The sequence below is a fragment of the Aotus nancymaae genome, unplaced genomic scaffold, assembly GCF_030222135.1.
Source record: "Aotus nancymaae isolate 86718 unplaced genomic scaffold, 86718_ANA_hifiasm-v0.15.2.pri h1tg000028l, whole genome shotgun sequence".
Taxonomy (NCBI): Eukaryota; Metazoa; Chordata; class Mammalia; order Primates; family Aotidae; genus Aotus; species Aotus nancymaae.
The window spans coordinates 9,542,808-9,563,277 of NW_026988441.1; the positions used below are offsets into that span (position 1 = coordinate 9,542,808).

At 53.0% G+C, this 20,470-nt stretch overlaps 1 protein-coding gene across 1 annotated transcript; it reads left to right on the top strand.

The window, feature by feature from the left end:
- The first annotated feature begins 121 nt into the window (after window positions 1-121).
- PPP1R13L (protein phosphatase 1 regulatory subunit 13 like) lies at window positions 122-19,874 on the top strand. Its single transcript, XM_064381171.1, has 13 exons — window positions 122-1,518; window positions 1,677-1,752; window positions 1,870-2,012; window positions 2,978-3,485; window positions 3,578-3,676; window positions 3,755-3,846; window positions 4,132-4,576; window positions 7,619-8,079; window positions 12,152-12,283; window positions 12,382-12,515; window positions 12,612-12,778; window positions 15,987-16,186; window positions 19,291-19,874. Exons 1-13 carry the CDS (start codon window positions 1,480-1,482, stop codon window positions 19,327-19,329), a joined length of 2,535 nt encoding a protein of 844 aa, XP_064237241.1. The 5' UTR covers window positions 122-1,479; the 3' UTR covers window positions 19,330-19,874.
- Window positions 19,875-20,470: the final 596 nt, after the last annotated feature.

Sequence of the window (20,470 nt, forward strand, 5' to 3'; positions counted from 1 at the left end):
GGGTGACCTTGAATACATGTTTCTGAGCCGTACTTTTTCTTTCTTTTTTTTTTTTTTGAGACAGAGTTTTGCTCTTGTTGCCCCGGCTAGAGTCCAGTGGTGCAATCTCTGCTCACTGCTTCCCATTCAAGTGATTCTCCTGCCTCAGCCTCCCAAGTAGCTGGGATTACAGGTGTGTGCCACTACACCCTGATAATTTTGTATTTTTAGTAGAGACGCAGTTTCACCATGTTGGTCAGGCTAGTCTCAGACTTCCCACCTCAGGTGATCTGCCCACCTCGGCCTCCCAGAGTGCTGGGAGTGAGTCACCGCACCCAGATCTGGCTTGTGCCTCTGCTTCCTGAGTATTACAGGCACATGCCACCATGCCCAGCTAACTTTTGTATTTTTTGTAGAGATGGGATTTCACCATGTTAACCAGGCTGGTCCCTAACTCGTGGCCTCAAGCGATCTGTCCACCTCGGCCTTCCAAAGTGCTGGGGTTATAGGTGTGAGCCACCGTGCCTGGCTGGTTATTGTTTATACTATATTATACCCCAAACAGTAGGCATGGGGTCTAGTACACAGCAGACAGCAGAATTTATTATTAAAAAACAAAACAGAAACACGGCCGGGCGCGGTAATCCCAGCACTTTGGGAGGCTAACAAGGGCAGATCACGAGGTCAGGAGATCGAGACCATCCTGGCCAACATAGTGAAACCCCATCTCTACTGAAAATACAAAGATTAGCCGGGCACGGTGGCACATGGGTGTAATCCTAGCTACTCGGGAGGCTGAGGCAGGAGAATCGCTTGAACCAGGGAGTTGAAGGTTGCAGTGAGCTGAGATCGCATCATTGCACTCCAGCTTGGTGACAGAGTGAGATTCCATCTCAAAAACAAAACAAAATGCACAAACAAACAAACAAAAAACAGGATCTAGCACAGTGCCACCTGGTCCCTAGTAAACATTCAGTAACTCATAGTTATTTCATCCTATGTTTCCTGGCACATTGTGGGTGATTAATAGATAATTGTTGAAGGAATGATTCAGGTCTTCTTAGGACCGAGATAAAGAGATGGACACGGCCAGGCGCGGTGGCTCACACCTGTAATCCCACAACTTTGGGAGGCTGAGGTGGATGAATCACCTGAGGTCAGGAATTCAGGACCAGCCTGGCCAACATGTTAAAACCCCGTGTCTACTAAAAATACAAAAATTAGCCGGGCGTGGTGGCGCACACTGGTAGTTTCAGCTACTCGGAAGGCTGAGGCAGGAGAATCGCTTGAACCCAGGAGGAGAAGGTTGCAATGAGCCGAGATTGCAGTACTGCACTCCAGCCTGGGTGACAGAGCGAGAGACTCCGTCTCAAAAAAAAAAAAAAAAAAAAAAAAAGAGAAGTGAATTATCCGGAGCCTTTGGACCAGGTAAAAGGAAAAAAGAGAGAGAGAGTGAATTTTCCGGAGCCTTTAGACCGGGTTTGGACTTCTCCGTGGCGCATGGACTTGGCTCTGGAGGAGTTTGGACTCCCCAGCCAGGTGAAGGTGAAGTGTATAGGGCTTCCGGGGGGGGGGGGGGGAGGAACCGAGTAAAGGCGTGGTCCAGCTCCCGAGGGCGCCCGGCTCCCTGAGGGTGGGGTCTAGAGGGGCGGAGTCTTAGCCGGCTCCCTCCCTCCTCCTCCCTCCTCACCATGCAGGCGCCCGCTCCGGCTGGCACCATGGACAGCGAGGCATTCCAGAGCGCGCGGGACTTTCTGGACCTGAACTTCCAATGTGAGCTGGGGTAGGGGGCGGTGCTAGCGGATCGGGGGCCCTAGGCAGCGGGCTGGGGATGTTGAGGCCGGCCCCTGCCAGGAGGCCCGGCCCTTACCTCCACTTCCGACTCTCCAGCGCTGGCCATGAAGCACATGGATCTGAAGCAGATGGAGCTGGACACGGCGGCGGCCAAGGTGGATGAACTGACCAAGCAGCTGGAGTCGCTGTGGTCAGACTCTCCCGCGCCTACTGGCCCGCAGGCCGGAGCCCCTTCTAGGGTAAGCCTGGTCCCCCACCTTGACCTCCAAAGCCAGCTTCTCTCGGCACCCCAGACCAGAGGCCTGGATTTCAGACAAGACTGCCCCATGCAGTTATGCAGGCTGTGGGCTCTTCAAGGGAACTTGAAAAAAGGGGACCAGGCCTGGAATCCCAGCACTTTGGAGTGGGATGGCTCAGGCCTGGACTCCCAGCACTTTGGAAGGCCAAGGCAAGAGAATTGCTTGAGCCTAAGAGTTCGAGACCAGCGTCTACAAATACTTTTTAAAAAATTTGGCCAGGCACGGTGGCTCACGCCTGTTATCTCAGCACTTTGGGAGGCCGAGGCAGGTGGATCGTTTGAGGTCAGGAGATAGAGACCATCCTAGCTGACATGGTGAAACCCCATCTCTACTAAAATTACAAAAATTAGCCGGGTGTAGTGGTGGCGGGCGCCTGTAGTCCCAGCTACTCAGGTGGCTGAGGCAGGAGAATTGCTTGAACCCGGGAGGCGGAGGTTGCAGTGAATTGAGATCATGCCACTGCACTCCAGCCTGGGTGACAGAGCAAGACTCTGGAAAGAAAGAAGGAAGGAAGGAAGGAAAAAAGGAGGGAGGGAGAGAGGGAAGGAGGGAGGAAAGGAAGGAAGGAAGGGGAGAGAGAAAGAGGAAGAGAGAGAGAAAAGAAAGAAAGAAAAAGAAAGAAAGAGAACAAGAGAAGAGGGGACCAGTGGAGGCAGACATCTATCAGGACCCTCAGGAGGAAAGGAGCGTTAACCTAAGCGGCATAAAGGCGACACAGAGTAACCCGGCTAGCCACGGCCCTGATTCAGGCTGCCTCCCCACCACTCCTCACTTGCGCTCTCTGCCTGGATTCTAGATTGACCTCTGGTGACCTCTCTTGACACCCCCCCCCCCCACATACACACACACATCAACCCTTCCACGAATGTCTCCTTTGATCTGTCAATGTCCTGGCCTTCCCACAGCCGCCCAGGTACAGCTCCAGCCCGATCCCTGAGCCCTTTGGCAGCCGAGGGTCCCCCCGGAAGGCGGCCACCGAAGGCGCAGACACCCCGTTCGGACGATCAGAGAGTGCCCCAACCCTGCACCCCTACAGACCACTGTCCCCCAAGGGCCGTCCGTCGTCGCCGCGCACCCCGCTCTACCTGCAGCCGGACGCCTACGGCAGCCTGGACCGCGCGCCCTCGCCCCGGCCCCGCGCCTTCGATGGTGCAGGCAGCTCCCTCGGCCGTGCACCCTCCCCGCGGCCCGGGCCCGGCCCACTCCGCCAGCAGGGTCCCGCTACACCTTTCGACTTCCTGGGCCGCGCAGGCTCCCCCCGCGGCAGCCCCTTGGCGGAGGGGCCCCAGGTCTTCTTCCCCGAGCGCGGGCCGTCACCGCGCCCCGCTGCCACTGCCTACGACGCGCCTGCCTTCGGGAGCCACCTACTAGGCGCGGGTAGTAGCGCCTTTGCCCCGCCTCTGCGCGCGCAAGGTGAACCCGGGGACCGACTGGCGGGCCGAAGCGGGCGGGATCCGGGGCTTGCCACCCGTCCCGTCTCATCTTCACTGAAAACTTCTCCCCAGACGACCTGACGCTGCGCCGGCGGCCCCCGAAAGCCTGGAACGAGTCTGACCTGGACGTGGCGTACGAGAAGAAGTCTTCGCAGACAGCGAGCTATGAACGTGAGTGGTGGAGGCCCGGGGAGTGGAGGACCCGGAGCAGAGGCGGCCCCCCAGACCCTAACGATACCGGCCCCGCAGGCCTGGACGTCTTTGCACGGCCCGCCTCGCCGAGCCTGCAGCTGTTGCCTTGGAGGGAGAGCAGCCTGGATGGACTGGGGGGCACCGGCAAGGTGAGGAGACAAGACGCTTGGGGAGAAGACGCTTGGGGAGGAGGGGCTGGGCAAGGTTGGGGAGCGGGGTCACGGCCAGTCTCCTGCTTATGGCTGCGATCTGGGTCTGGGCGCCCTTTCCCACGCTCTCGCTTCACTGTGCTGGGTTTCTGCCCCTTCCTCACCGTTTCTTCTCCCTCACTCCCAGGGCTTCCCTCACCTCCTCTCTCGTCTCGCTTTTTGTCCTTACCTTCCCTCCACCCTCCGTCTCTCACCCGATCCCCTTCTCCTTTCCCTCTTCCCCAGGACAACCTCACCAGCGCCACCCTTCCGCGCAATTACAAGGTCTCCCCTCTGGCCAGCGACCGGCGTTCAGACACAGGCAGCTACCGCCGCTCGCTGGGCTCCCCGGGATCGTCGGGCACCTTGCCTCGCAGCTGGCAGCCCGTCAGCCGCATCCCCATGCCCCCCTCCAGCCCCCAGCCCCGCGCGGCCCAGCGCCAGCGTCCCATCCCCCTCAGCATGATCTTCAAGCTGCAGAATGCCTTCTGGGAGCAGGGGGCCAGCCGCGCCATGCTCCCTGGGTCCCCCCTCTTCACCCGAGCACCCCCACCTAAGCTGCCCCCCCAGCCCCAGCCACAACCACAGGCCCAGCCACAACCGCAGCCCCAGCTGCCCCCACAGCCTCAGCCACAACCCCCTACCCCAGCCCCCCAGCCTCCCCAACAGACATGGCCCCCTGTGAACGAAGGTAAGTCAGCAATGAGGGCCCTGGAGGGCTGAGTGACGGGAGAACAAATGGCAGGGGGACCAGCCCAGCCCTGGGGAGGCAGGGAGATCAGAGCCCAGTTTCCAGGGACTGTCCTGCAGAGAGCTAGGCCAGGCAAGCTTGGTTTTGGGTAGGGGCCAGGGGGGTAGCGCAAAGGTTAAGTGTGGACCCTGAAGCCAGACTGCCTGGTTCCACACTGTGTGACCTTGGGCAAGTCACTTAACCTCTTTGGGCCTTGATTTTCTTGAGTGTAAAAGGCAAATAATGGGCTGGGCACATGGCTCACGCCTCTAATCCCAGGACTTTGGGAGGCTGAGGCAGGTGGATCACAAGGTCAGGAGTTCGAGACCAGCCTGGCCAATGTGGTGAAACCCTGTCTCACTAAAAATACAAAAATTAGCCAGGTGTGGTGGCAGGTGCCTGTAGTCCCAGCTACTCAATAGGCTGAGGCAGGAGAGTCCCTTGAACCCAGGAGGCGGAGGTTGCAATGAGCCGAGATCACACCACTGCATTCCAGCCTGGGCAACAGAGCCAGACTCTGTCTCAAAAAAAAAAAAAAAGGGCAAATAATGATAGAATCTATCTTATTGACATATGCTATTAAATGCATACAAAGTCCTAAAACAGCACCTGATGGGCCAGGTGCAGCGTCTTACACCTGTAATCTCACCACTTTGAGAGGTCGAGGCGAGCAGATCACTTGAGGCCAGGAGTTTGAGACCAGCCTGGCCAACATGGCAAAATCCATCTCTACCAAAAACACACAAAAAAAAAGAAAAGAAAAGAAATTAGCTGGGCGTGGTGGCTCACGACTGTAGTCCCAGCTACTCAGGAGGTTGAGGCAGGAGACTCCCTTGAACCAGGGAGGCGGAGGTTGCAGTGAGCCAAGATCGTGCCACTGCACTCCAGCCCAAGTGACAGAGTGAGACTCTGTCTCAAAAATAAGTAAATAAATAGGATCTGATATGTAGCGTAAGCTATGAATAGCTACTATATTAGCCAGGCGCTGTGGCTCATGCTTGTAATCCCGGCACTTTGGGAGACTAACATAGGTAGGACTGCTTGAGCTCAGGAGTTGAAGACCAGCCTGGGCAACATACTGAAACTTTTATAAAATAGTCTTTGCTAGGCTGGGCGCGGTGGCTCACGCCTGCAATGCCAGCACTTTGGTAGGCAGAGTTGGGTGGATCACGAGGTCAAGAGATTGAGACCATCCTGGCCAACACGGTGAAACCCCATCTCTACTAGAAATACAAAAATTAGCTGGTCATGGTGGCACGAACCTGTAATCCCAGCTACTCGGGAGGCTGAGGCAGGAGAATCACTTGAACCTGGGAGGTGGAGGTTGTAGTGAGCTGAGATTGCACCACTGCACTCCATCCTGGTGAAAGAGTGAGACTCCATCTCAAAAAACAAACAAAATACTAAAAATATCAGACCTCACGAACAAAGCAGTAACTCCAGGAAATTTTAAAAAAATACTAAAAATAAAAGTACAAAAAACCTGCCAGGCATGGTAGTGGGCGCCTGTAGTCCCAGCTACTCAGGAGTCTGAGGTGGGAGGATCATTTGAGCCTGCGAGACCTAGGCTGCAATGAGCTGATAGCGCCACTGCACTCCAGCCTGGCGACAGAGTGAGATCCAGTCTCAAATAAATACCTACCATATTACTTATAATAATTTATTAATGTTTTGGGCTTGAGTCTCTCTTCACTGCTGACTTGCTGTGTGACTGAGGATAAATAACTTGTCTGAATCTCTGTTTTCCCATCTGTGAAAACAGATTAATAATATCTACCCTATAGAATTGTGATCGGGATTCAATGAAATTGTGTGTGTGTGTGTGTGTGTATGTGTGTTTTGAGATGAAGTTTCACTCTTATTGTCCAGGCTGCAGTGCAATGGCACGATTTCAGCTCACTGCAACCTCCACCTCCTAGGTTCAAGCGATTCTCCTGCCTCAGCTTCCCAAGTAGCTGGGATTACAGGCATGTGCCACCACACCTGACTAATTTTTCATATTTTTAGTAGAGATGGAGTTTTGTCACGTTGGCCAGGCTGGTCTTGAACCCCTGACCTCAGATGACCCACCCATCTCGGCTTCCCAGAGTACTGGGATTACAAGCATGACCCACTGTGCCCAGCTATGTGTGTGTGTTATTTATATGTATATACATACTATATATAAATATGTATATTATATATACAATGTGTGTGTTTGTGTGTGTGTGTGTGTGTGTGTGTATGTGTATGTATGTGTATATATATATTTTTTCAGCTCACTGCAACCTCCGCCTCCTGGGTTTAATCTATTCCTGTGCCTTAGCCTCCTGAGTAGCTGGGATTACAGGCATGTGCCACCATGCCCAGCTAATTTTTTTTTAATTTTTAGTAGAGACGGGGTTTCACAATGTTGCTGCCAACATTGTGAGGTCTCAGACTCACCTCAAGAGATCTGCTGCCTCAGCCTTCCAAAGTCCTGAAATGACAGGCGTGAGCCACTGCACTCATCCAATAATGCATATTTTTATTTCCACCTGCTTTGCTGGCAGAGTCAGTAAGACAGAGAGGAAATCATTAAACACCAGGATTCTACTTCCTGCTGGAGTTTTCTGCCTGAGATGTTAGGAGAGGAAATTCTTAGGATCTTAGAAAGTCACATCTATCATGGTTGGTAGAAGTAGATTCTAGAGTCAGCCAGAACTGAGTTCAAGTCCCGACTGCATAGCTTTGGGCAACTGACTCGTCCTCTCTGAGGCCCAGATGCCCTTTCAGTAATATGGAGATGGCACTCTATCTACCTCACAAGGCAGGAGTGAGATTACAATAAGGTAGGCATGTAAAGTGCCTGGCACACACACGTACGAACTGCTTAATAAATGGGAGGCATCATAATTGTTTATTATTCACAGCCCAAGGAAAGTGTAGCCCAGAGAGGGCAAGGAACTTCCCTGAGGTCACACAGAAAATCAGGTACTGGTCGTATATCCACCTGTCCTCTGATGGGGCTCTTGTTCCGGCTAGGACCCCCCAAGCCCCCCACCGAGCTGGAGCCTGAGCCGGAGCTAGAAGGGCTGCTGACACCAGCGCTGGAGGCGGGCGATGTGGATGAAGGCACCGTAGCAAGGCCCCTCAGCCCCACGAGGCTTCAGCCAGCGCTGCCACCCGAGGCACAGTCAGTGCCCGAGCTGGAGGAGGTGGCACGGGTGCTGGCCGAGATTCCCCGGCCCCTCAAACGCAGGGGCTCCATGGAGCAGGCCCCTGCCGTGGCCCTGCCCCCTACCCACAAGAAACAGTACCAGCAGATCATCAGCCGCCTCTTCCATCGCCATGGGGGGCCAGGGCCTGGGGGGCTGGAGCCAGAGCTGTCCCCAATCACTGAGGGATCTGAGGCCAGGGCAGGTCCCCCTGCTCCTGCCCCACCAGCTCCCATCCCACCCCCCACCCCGCCCCAGAGCAGCCCACCAGAGCAGCCACAGAACATGGTAAGTAATACAAGAGGAAACCGGGGTATGTTTGCTATGTGGATTCAGGGGCTGTAGCAAAGAGCCCCCCAAATACAGTGGCTTAGATGAGATCTAAGTTTTCTCCTCTTTTGAGTAAAAGTCCAGGAGTTTGCAGCCCAGGACTGTAGGCAGCTCACTGGAGTCAGGACCCAGGCTGTCTCTACCTGGGGCTCTGCCATCTATCGGGGGCGTGTGTACCTTCATGGTCCTAGATGGCTGTCACCAAGTCTGCCCTCCAGCCAGGAAGAGAGAAGGAAAAAGAGAAAGTGCCCTTTCCCATTTCAGGCAGAACCTGGGAGTTCCACACATCACTCTGCTCTCTCTCACTGGCCAGGAGCCCCGCTGCAAGGGGTGCTGGGAAATGTAGTCTTTAATCTAGGCATAGCTGTGTGTGAGTATCTGGAAGGCCTGCGGGAGTCTTGGCCACATGGAGATTTTCTCTGCTCCTTCTCTCCAATAACCTGTGCCTGTGCCCTGCCCCGGGCATTCCTTCTGCAATCTCAAGTCTTACACCTGGACATGACTGAGTCTTGGCACAACAGTGAGTGCATTCTGGGACTGAGAAGTCTTTGCCGAATCAGAGCAGTCACCCTCTCTTCTCTCCCTGTCTGTCTCCAGACACAGTCTCTTGTGTCTGCTCTGCTTTCTCCTCTATTTTTTTTTCAGGCAGAGTCTTGCTCCACCACCCAGGCTGGAGTGCAGTGGCTTGATCTCAGCTCATTGCAACCTCTGCCTCCCAGGTTCAAGATCCTCCTGCCTTAGTTTCCCAAGTAGCTGGGATTACAAGCATGCACCACCACATCCAGCTAATTTTGGTATTTTTAGTAGAGATGGTGTTTCACCATGTTGGCCAGGCTGGTCTCAAACTCCTGACCTCAAGTGATCCATCCGCCTCAGCCTCCCAAAGTGCTGGGATTACAGGCGTGAGCCACTGTGCCTGGACTCACTCTCTCTTAAAAAGTGAGTGTCAGGCTGGGTGTGACCAAGATCAGCAGGAGACCATCTGCTGTTCCAGTGGTGACAACGGTAATAGCAGTTAGCAGTTATGTGCCAGGTATTATGCACTACATCAATGTATTTAATCTTGGCCAGGCACGGTGGCACATGCCTGTAATCCTAGAACTTTGGGAGGCCGAGGCGGATGGATTACGAGGTCAGGAGTTGAAGACCAGCCTGGCCAACATGGTGAAACCCCGTCTCTACCAAAAATACAAAAATTAGCCAGGCGTGGTGGCACATGCCTATAATCCTAGCACTTTGGGAGGCCGAGGCGGGTGGATCACGAGGTCAGGAGTTGAAGACCAGCCTGGCCAACATGGTGAAACCCTGTCTCTGCTAAGATACAAAAGAAATTAGCCAGCCGTGGCAGTGTGCACCCATAGTCCCACCTACTCGGGAGGCTGAAGCAGGAGAATTGCTTGACCCAGGGAGGTGGAAGTTGCGGTGAGCTGAGATTGAGCCACTATACTCCAGCCTGGGCGACAGAGCAAGACTCCATCTCTTAAAAAAAAAAAAATTATAGTATCATGGAATGATTATTACTAATTGTTGAAGTTACCAAATTTGACAATTAAAGATGCTCATATTTTGAATTATAAAATCACAAATTCATGCACTGATATGTTGTAGTGGAGGTTTTTTTTTAAAATTATATTTTAAGTTCTGGGCATTATTATGATTATTATTATTGAGACAGAGTCTCAGTCTGTGGCCCAGGCTGAAGTGTGGTGGCAAGATCATGTCTCACTGCAGCCTCCGCCTCCTGGGCTCAACTGAGCCTCATGCCTCAGCCTCCCTCCCCCATAGCTGGGACTACAGCTATGCACCGCCACTCCCGGATAATTATTTTTTCTTTTTTTTTTTTTGAGACGGAGTTTCGCTCTTGTTACCCAGGCTGGAGTGCAATGGCGCGATCTCGGCTCACCGCAGCCTCCGCCTCCTGGGTTCAAGCAATTCTCCTGCCTCAGCCTCCCGAGTAGCTGGGACTACAGGCACGTGCCACCATGCCCAGCTAATTTTTTGTATTTTTAGTAGAGACGGGGTTTCACCGTGTTGACCAGGATGGTCTCGATCTCTCGACCTTGTGATCCACCTGCCTCGGACTCCCAAAGTGCTGAGATTATAGGCATGAACCACTGCCTCTGGCCTCTTTTTTTTTTTTTTAATTTTTATAATTTAGGACCAGACATGTTCTGAATCCCAGAAATTTTTAACATTTTTTGTAAAGATGGGTCTCACTATGTTGCCCACGCTGGTCTCAAACCAGGCAAGAGCCACTGTGCCCAGCTAAGAATTATATTTTAAATTAACACTTTCCACTATAAAGAAATACACCAGCACCACAGAGAGCTTGGGGAATATAAACAAAAATAGAAGAATAAAATCACACCACTCACAGAGTACCATTATTGACATTTTAAGTATTTCCTTCTAGTTTGTTGTCGTTTTTTGAGATGGAGTCGCTCTGTCATCCAGGCTGTAGTGCAGTGGCGCCATCTCAGCTCACTGTAACTTCCACCTCCTAGGTTCAAGTGATTCTCGTGCCTCAGCCTCCTGAGTAGCTGGGATTACAAGTGTGCACCACCACGCCCAGCTAATTTTTGTATTGTTAGTATAGACAGGGTTTCACCTTGTTAGCTGGGCTGGTCTTGAACTCCTGACTGCAGGTGATCCACCCTCCTCAGCCTTCCAAAGTGCTGGGATTACAGGCATGAGCTATTGTGCCCAGCCATTTCCTTCTAGTCTTTTGAAATGAAATTCTAATGGAAAAATATGAAAGTTCTCAATCATAGAATCTCGGGATTGCAAAGTCCTGACCCCTCAGCGGTTTGAAATAGCACAACCTAGCATTTCTACAGTCACAACATGTTGGAGTGATCGAGCATCTGGGAATTTTGGATTCATAGGCTGTTGGGATCTATGAATTCCAGAATCTTAAAATCACAGAAACTCTGGAAAGAGCAAAGACCAGAATCACAAATGCTATGCATCCACACACTTGGATAAATAAATGCATTTTTTTTTCTTTTGAGACTGGGTCTTCCTTGTTGCCCAGGCTACAGTGCAGTGTCATTCCGTTCAAGCAGCCCTCCTGCCTCAGCCTCCAAAGTAGCTGGGAGCACAGGTGTGCACCACCATGTCAGGCTAAATTTTTATTTTTTGTAGAGACTGGGTCTCACTGTATTGCCCAGGCTGTTCTTAAACTCCTGGGCTCAAGTGATCCTCCCACCTCAACCTCCCAAAGTGCTGGAATTAGAGCAGTGAGCCACCTCGCCCAGACCAGAATAAATGAATCTTATAGGAGGAAAATTAAAAATAAGAAAGCACATGAGGCTGGGTGCAGTGGCTCCCACCTGTAATTCTAGCATTTTGGGAGGCTGAGATGGGTGGATCACCTGAGCTCAGGAGTTCAAGACCATCCTGGGCAACATGGTGAAACCTGTCTCTACTAAAAATAAAAAAATCAGACAGGTATGATGGCACATACTTGTAATCCCAGCTACTTGGGAGGCTGAGGCAGGAGAATCGCTTGAACCTGGGAGGCGGAGGTTGCAGTGAGCCAAGTTAACGCCACTGCACTGCACTCCAGCCTGCAAAGGGAGACAAAGAAAGAAAGAAAGCACAAGGAATAATACAATACTCAAATTCCAAACATCTGGAATTAACACACCTGGTAACGTTTTGTCAGGTGTGCCTTATTGCATGTATTATTAACAAAAGAAATGTGAGCCTGTGTGTGAATTGAGTAACTGGTTCCACAATCATTGTTTTGAACTTATAGAATTACTTTGCCACCAATCCCATGGTCCCCCAGCTTTCTCTCAAGTTTCAGGGCTCAAGATTCTCAAATCACAGGATTCCCTGTCTATGGCAGGGAACTGGAGGCTCTAGGAGGAGACGGAGGCACCCCCTCCCCCACCACTCCTAGTGAATCCCAGCCCTCCTCCTGTTTAGATGGGTGCCACGGTCCCTGGACCTCTGTTTCCACCTCTAGGTCATGGATATACTAACAATCCCTCCAAGTTACTGAACTCCACGCCCTGTCCCCCAGGAGATGCGCTCGGTGCTGCGGAAGGCGGGCTCCCCGCGCAAGGCCCGCCGCGCGCGCCTCAACCCTCTGGTGCTGCTCCTGGACGCGGCGCTGAGCGGGGAGCTGGAAGTGGTACAGCAGGCGGTGAAGGAGGTGAGCGCTGCTGAGCGGGAGGTGGGGGCGGCGGGGGCGGCCGGATGCCAGGATGCCAGCCGCGGGACTGAGTCTTCCCCCTCCCCCGGTGCACTCAGATGAACGACCCGAGCCAGCCCAACGAGGAGGGCATCACCGCCCTGCACAACGCCATCTGCGGCGCCAACTACTCAATTGTGGACTTCCTCATCACCGCGGGTGCCAATGTCAACTCCCCCGACAGCCACGGCTGGTGAGCCCCGACCCGCGCGGTGGGCTGGGTCCCCCGTGGGCGGACGCGCGGGCCTCTCACGCATCGCTCCCCGCAACCCCCCACCCCCACGCCTAGGACACCCCTGCACTGCGCGGCGTCCTGCAACGACACAGTCATCTGCATGGCGCTGGTGCAGCACGGCGCTGCGATCTTCGCCACCACGCTCAGCGACGGCGCCACCGCCTTCGAGAAGTGCGACCCGTACCGCGAGGGTTATACTGACTGCGCCACCTACCTGGCAGGTGCGAGGCAGGGCTGTGGCGCCTGGGTGCCTACCTGGCGGGTGCGCAGGCGCGGGGAGGGGCGCAACCACCCCCCACTTGGGAGAGGAGGATGTGGGGGCCGTACCAACCCCGTGGCAGGATTGCAGAGGAGGAGGGAGAGCAGGGATGGACTGCCTGCAGGGGTGGGGGACTGTGCCCCCCTAAGGGAGAAGGGGAGATGGAGGCTGTGCCATGCGAGCTGGGCATCTTTGGGGAGGAGCCTCGCTGTGGAGATTGTTCTGCTCACCTTTGGCATCTGCAGGGGTGGGAAGCTGGACGTTTCTATCTACCTGGCGTAGAGCTCTGGGCAGGTGGGCTCTGGCACTTGGAGAGGCATTGCCACAGGCCTGGTAGGTAAGCAGGCTACAGCTGCCCGAAAGGGGCCTGTAGGAATACAAGAGGCTGTACCCTATCTCTCCAGGGGACAGGTTACAGCGCCTGGTTCCCCAAAGGGCGGGGCAAAGTAGGCTGCACCCTGGGGATCGTGCCCAGGCTGTATTCACACCTGGAGGAGCAAGTTGTATCTCAGTTTGGGTGAGGAAATTCACAGAGTTGGAGTGAGAGTCGGGACTTGGGAGTGAGACAGAGGGTTATATATTTGAAAGGTGAGCCTGGTCAGGCTACAGGACATTGGGCTGTGCCACCTACGACAGAAAATGAGTGAGAGGCGTGGGGGAATACCTGCCTTATAGGTGAGCTGGGGCAGGCAGGAACTGTACTACCTGGAGAGGTACAAACCATTCCCTGAACGGGGAACCGTGGGACGAGGGGGTGGGTTGTTACACCTTTGTCACAGGTAGGTGGAACCTGTGAGATGTCCTGCCCTGCCTGCCTCAGACACACGAGGCTGGGAAAGTGAAGTAAAGATTGAACAACACTGGCCAGGCGCAGTGGCTCACGCCTGTCATCACAGGGTGATGGGAGGCCGAGGCAGGCAGATCACGAGGTCAGGAGTTCAAGACCAGCCTGACCAACATGGTGAAACCCCATCTCTACTAAAAATACAAAAATTTTGGGCGTGGTGGCACACGCCTGTAATCCCAGCTACTCGAGAGGTTGAGGCAGGAGAATCACTTGGACCCTGGAGGCAGAAGTTGCAGTGAGCCAAGATCACGCCACTGCACTCCAGCGTGTCTCAGAAAAAAAAAAAAAATTGGACAATACACCTGGGCATGAAAGCAGGAGAAACTAGAATGAAGGGAACTGAACCACTGACCCCTGCAGAGGAGGAGTGCGGTGACCTACTGCACCCTCCGGAAGGGGGCTGAGTTCTTTCTTTCCTAGAGATGGCATTTCCCTATGTTGCTCAGGCTGTTTTCAAAGTCCTGGGCTCAAGCGATCCTCCATTCTCAGCCTCCCAGAGTGCTAGGATTATAGGTGTGAGCCAACATGGCTGGCCGACCCAGGGACTAAGTTCTCAATAGAGATTACGCGCTGAAATTGGGAGGAAGTTCAGGTGGGTTCTACGATCCGGAGATGTCATTACAACCTCTTTGGAGGCTCCATTACTTGGGGGAAGGCAGTGGTGTTGGACGGCACCATCTAGAAAGGGGGCGACGAACTCGGCACAGTGGCTCACACCTGTAATCCCAGCAATTTGGGAGGCCTAGACGTTAGGATGGCTTGAGACTAGGAGTTCAAGACCAGCCAAGGCAACATAGGGAGACCACCTCCCTTCCCCGTCTCTACAAAATATGTATTTATTTATTATTTTTGAGACGGAGTCTCGATCTGTCTCCCAAGCTGGAGTGCAGTGGCGCGATCTCAGCAACTTCTGGCTCCTGGGTGTAAGCAATTCTGCCTCAGCCTCTTGAGTAGCTAGGACTACAGGTGCTCGCCACCATGCCCGGCTAATTTTTTATATTTTTCAGTAGAGACAGGGTTTTGCCATGTTGCCCAGGCTGATCCCGAACTCCTGAGCTCAGGCAGTCTGCCCGCCTTGGCCTTCCAAAGTGCTAGAATTACAGGTGTGAGCCACCATGCCTGACCTCTACGAAATATTTATATTTATTTATTTATTTACGACACAGAATCTCACCCTATTGCCCAGGCTGGAGTGCAATGGCACAATAGCTCACTGCAATCTTTGCCTCCTGGGTGAAGGCGATTCTCCCGCCTCAGGCTCCCGAGTAGCTAGGATTACAAGGCACATGCCACCATGCCTAGCTAATTTTTTTCTTTTTTTTAGTAGAGACAGGGTTTCACCATGTTGGCCAGGCTAGTCTTGAACTCCTGGCCTCAGATGATCTGCCTGCCTTGGCCTCCCGAAGTGCTGTGATTACAGATGTGAGCCACTGCACCTGGCCTACAAAATATTTAATAATAATAATAAAATACTCAGGAAGAGTCTGAGGCAGGAAGATTGCTTGAATCTGAAAGTTCGAGGCTGCAGTGAGCTTGACCTCACCACTGCACTCCCACAGCCTGAGTGGTGGAGTGAGACCTTGTCTCAAAAAAAAAAAAAAAAGAAGAAGAGGCAGATGAGCCCACTTAAAGGTGGAAAGTAGGACCATATCATTCAAGGAAGTTGGAATCTTCCACAAGGACTGTGCCACATAAGCTGAGCTCCAGGGTAGGGCAAAAGACTGGACCTCTAGGGTTGACAGGGAGATTCAGCAATGTACAGGAAGGAATCCTACCTGTAATCCCAGCACTGTGGGAGGCCGACGCAGGCAGATCACCTGAGGTCAGGAGTTCGAGACCAACCTGGCCAACATGGTGAAACTCTGTCTCTACGAAAAATATAAAAATTAGCCAGGTGTGGTGGCAGGCGCCTGTAATCCCAGCTACTTGGGAGGCTGAGGCAGGAGAATTGCTTGAACCTGGGAGGCAGAGGTTGCAGTGAGCCGAGATCATGCCATTGCACTCCAGCCTGGGCAACAGAGTGAGACTCGTCTGCAAAAAGAAAAAAGAAAAAGAAATGGGGGCCACCGACCCTGACTGAGGAGTGGGTGGCCCATCTGGATGCCTCCCCCAGTATCCTTGAAATGCTCCAGACTGCCAGTCCCAGCATCTGACTCCAGCTCCGGCTCCCATCTGCGGCCATGGGCACACACAACATTTCAGGGGATTCAGCCCCCTGCTGGGACAGGCGCCAAATTTCAGGGCCTGTCCCTGTCCCCACATGGCCCCTGCTCCTGGGCCCCCTGGGCCGAGCTCTCACCTTCCCTTCCCTGGCATGTTTCAGATGTGGAGCAGAGTATGGGGCTGATGAATGGCGGGGCGGTGTACGCTCTCTGGGACTACAGCGCCGAGTTCGGGGACGAGCTGTCCTTCCGCGAGGGCGAGTCGGTCACTGTGCTGCGGAGGGACGGGCCAGAGGAGACCGACTGGTGGTGGGCCTCTCTGCATGGCCAGGAGGGCTACGTGCCGCGGAACTACTTCGGGGTGAGCCCAGGGGAGGTGTCGTGGGAACCTCCTGACGGTTGTTTAGGGAATAGGATGATCCCACGGGAAAAAGAGGGGGTAAGAGACAAAATGGGTGAGGGAGGTCAGAAAAGCCCATTATTGGTCATGGGGAGGAGAGGAAAAGGTATTTAATGTAAAAAAATTACATTATATTTAATAGTAATATTAGGGGTAAGGGAGGGTTCATTATAGTTAGGGGAGTAGGTGAGGAAGAGGCCTTTATTTTATTTTTTATTTATTTATTTATTATTTTAATAATTTATTTTTTTTTCTGAGACAGAATCTCGCTCTGTCGCCCAGGCTGGAGTGCAGTGGCGCCATCTCTGCTCACTGCAACCTCCACCTCCCAGGCTCAAGCAATTCTCCTGCCTCAGCCTCCCAGGTAGCTGGGATTACAGGCGTCCACCACCATGCCCAGCTAATTTTTGTATTTTTAGTAGAGACGAGATTTTGCCATGTTGGCCAGGCTGGTTTTGAACTCCTGACGTCAGGTGACCTGCCTGCCTCGGGCTCCCAAAGTGCTGGGATTACAGGTGTGAGCCACCGCATCTGGCTGGAAGAGCCCTTTATAGAGCTGTCAGCATGTAGGATGCTCATCAATACTGCCTTACCAATTATTTGATTGGTTTCTGCTCAATCCAATGTTTTTATTATCATCCCTGATTGTATGGGTGGAGAGGTCAAAGAATAATCCATTTTAGCCAAGGGAATTGATGAAGAAGAATCCCATTTTATTTATTTATTTTTGAGACGGTTTCGCTCTTGTTACCCAGGCTGGAGTGCCATGGTGTGATCTTGGCTCACTGAAACCTCCGCCTTCCAGGTTCAAGTTATTCTCCTGCCTCAGCCTCCCAAGTAGCTGGGATGACAGGCATGTGTCACCACACCTGGCTAATTTTGTATTTATTTAGTAGAGACAGGGTTTCTCCATGTTGGTCAGGCTGGTCTTGGACTCCCAACCTCAGGTGATCCACCCATCTCTGCCTCCCAAAGTGCTGGGATTACAGGCATAAGCCGCTGCGCCCAGCCGAAAAATACCATTTTAATGATGGTGGGTGGAGTTAAATAATTGTAGATTAAGGCTGAGAGTGGGCCAGACTCAGTGGCTCACGCCTGTAATCCCACCACTTTTGGAGACTAAGGCAGGCGGATCACCTGAAGTTAGGAGTTCGAGACCAGCCTGGCCAACATGGTGATACCCTGTCTCTACTAAAAATACAAAAAATTAGCTGGGCATGATGGCATGCTATAATCCCATCTACTCAGGAGGCTGACACAGGAGAATTGCTTGAACCTGGGAGGTGGAGATAGCAGTGAGCTGAGGTCATGCACTGCACTCCAGCCTGGTCAATAAGAGTGAAACTCCATCTCAAAAAAAAAAAAAAAAAAAAAAAAAAAAGAGGAAAGAAAAAGGCTGGGAGCAGTGGCTCATGCCTGTAATCCCAGCACTTTGGGAGGCCAAGGTAGGCAAATCACTTGAGCTCAAGAGTTTGAGACCAGCCTAGGCAACATAAGGAGACCCTATCTCCACAAAAAAAGGTGAAAAATTAGCGGGGTGTAATGGCTCACGCCTATAGTCCTGGCTACTCAGGAGGCTGAGGCAGGAGAGTCACTTGAGCCTGGGAGATTGAGGCTGCAGTGAGCCCTGATGGTGCTACTAGCACTCCAGCCTGGGTGACAGAGACTGTGTCTAAAAAAAAAAAAAAAAAAATGGCTGGGCATGGTGGCTCACACCTGTAATCCAAGCATTTTGGAGACCAAGGCGGGCAGATCACCTGAGGTCAGGAGTTCAAGACCAGCCTGACCAACATGGTGAAACCCGTCTTTTTTTTAAAAAAAAAATGTCGCTTACAAGTGTGTTACAGGTGGAGAGGAAGCTTTTTTTTTTTTTTTTGAGAAAGAGTCTTGCTGTCGCTTGGGCTGGAGTGCAGTGGTACAATCTCGACTCACTGCAACCTCTGCCTCCCGGGCTTATTCCTGCCTCAGCCTCCCAAGCAGCTGGGACTACAGGCTTGTGCCACCACGCCTGGCTAATTTTTGTATGTTTAGTAGAGACAGGGTTTCACCGTGTTGGCCAGGATGATCTCTATCTCTTGACCCTGTGATCATCCCTCCTTGGCCTCCCAAAGTGCTGGGATTATAGGCATGAGCAACCTCGCCTTGCCAGATTTTTTTTTTTTTTTTTTTTTGAGATGGAGTCTTGCTCTGTTGCCCAGGCTGGAGTGCAGTGGCGTAATCTCGGCTCACTGCAACCTCTGCCTCCTGCGTTCAAGCAATTCTCCTACCTCAGCCTCCCAAATAGCTGGAACTACAGGCGCATGCCACCATGACCAGCTAATTTTTTTGTATTTTTAGTAGAGATGCAGTTTCACCATGTTAACCAGGCTGGTCTCGAACTCCTGACCTCAGGTGATCCACCTGCTTTGGCTTCCCAAAGCGCTGGGATTACAGGCATGAGCCACTTCACCCAGCTGTTTTTTGTTTTTTGAGACACTGCCTCGGCTCTGTTGCCAGGCTGGAGTGCAATGGCGTGATCTCAGCTCCCTGCAACCTCTGCCTCCCAGATTCAAGTGATTCTCCTGCCTCAGCCTCCCAAGTAGCTGGGATTACAGGCATGCACCTCCAAGCCTAGCTAATTTTTTGTCTTTTTAATAGACAAAAAGACAAAAAATTTATTGCCCAGGCTATCTTGAACTCCTGAGCTCAGGTCATCTGCCCGCCTCGGTGTCCCAAAGTGCTGGGATTACAACAGTCGTGAGCCGCCATGCCCAGCCCTGAGAGGGTTTTTTTTTTTTTAATATGGAAGTGGGACCTAAAAAGACAACCAAGGTGTTAGAGAGAGGTGGGCTTCTCCTTGTGGCTGTAGGAGAGACTGGGAATATCCCATGTCATCAGTGGAGGCTCTGATTGGAAGTTTCCATCTGATTCTTGGAGGTGACATAGAACTTGGATTCTGGAGCAGTTTGGGAGATGCTGAGAGAGTCCCCTTAGGAAGGGGTGAGAGGATTGAGACAGGCGGTGGCTTTGGGTGTGTGATGGGGAGGTGGGAGCTCCTGATGTATGAAGATCCTGTGTCTCCCCAGCTCTTCCCCAGGGTGAAGCCTCAAAGGAATAAAGTCTAGCAGGATAGAAGGAGGTTTCTGAGCCCGACAGAAACAAGCATTCCTGCCTTCACTGCAGACCTCCCGCTCCGTTTTCTGCTTCCTTTATCTGCACCCCTCGCCCTGCTGGTGGTGGTCCTCGCCACTGGTTCTCTGTTCTCCCCCGGAAGTCCAGGGAAGGAGAACCCCAGCCTTAAATTTAGGAATCTGCCTTAGCCTTGGGAGATCCAGGAAGGGCTGGAAATCACTGGGGACAGGAAACCACTCCGTTTTGCCAAATCAGATCCCGTCCAAAGTGCCTCTGATGCCTACCCCACCACCACATCCCCCAGCAAGCCAGCCACCTGCCCAGCAGAGCCTGGGATGGGTGACCACACCCCTGGATATGCCTGGGAGTCGCAGCTGCCTCCAGCTCTCCCAGCAGTCTCAGGGTCTAGGTGGGAAACACTGGTCTCCACCAGGATCCCTGCCCCACCTCTCCCCAATTAAGTGCCTTCATACAGCACTGGTTTACTGTTTATAAACAAAATAGGGAAACTTTCCTTTATAAATAAAAGTAGATTGCACAGAAATTGACTTTCTTCTCTTTGATTCTGTTTTGACTCAATACAGGCTCGTCATTGTGATTACTATTTTTGGCAAAGCAGTGAAAGAAGCCCTTTCTTCTTCTGCTCCCCCTCCTCCTCCTCCCCCTCCCCCTTCTCCCCCTTCTCTCCCCCTCCCCCCTCCCCCTCCTCATCCTCCTCCCCCCTCCTCCTCCTTCTCCCCCTCTTCCTCCTCCTCCTCCCCCTCTTCCTCCTCCCCCTCCTCCTTCTCCTCCCCCTCCTCCCCCTCCTCCTCCTGCTTCTCCCCCTCTTCCTCCCTCTCCCCCTCTTCCTCCTCCTCATTCTTCCTTCTTCCTCCTCTCCTCCTCCCCCTCCTCCCCCTCCTCCTCCCCCCCCTCCCCCTCTTCCTCCTCCTCCCCTTCCCCTCTTCCTCCTCCTCCCCCTCCTCCTCCTCCTCCCCCTCCCCATCCTCCCCCTCCTCCCCCTCCTCCTCCCCCTCCTCCTCCTTCTCCCCCCTTCCTCCTCCTCTCCCCCTCCCCCTCCTCCCCCTCCTCCTCATTCTTCTTCCTTCTTCCTCCTCTCCTTCTCCCCCTTCCTCCTCCTCCCCTTCCCCCTCT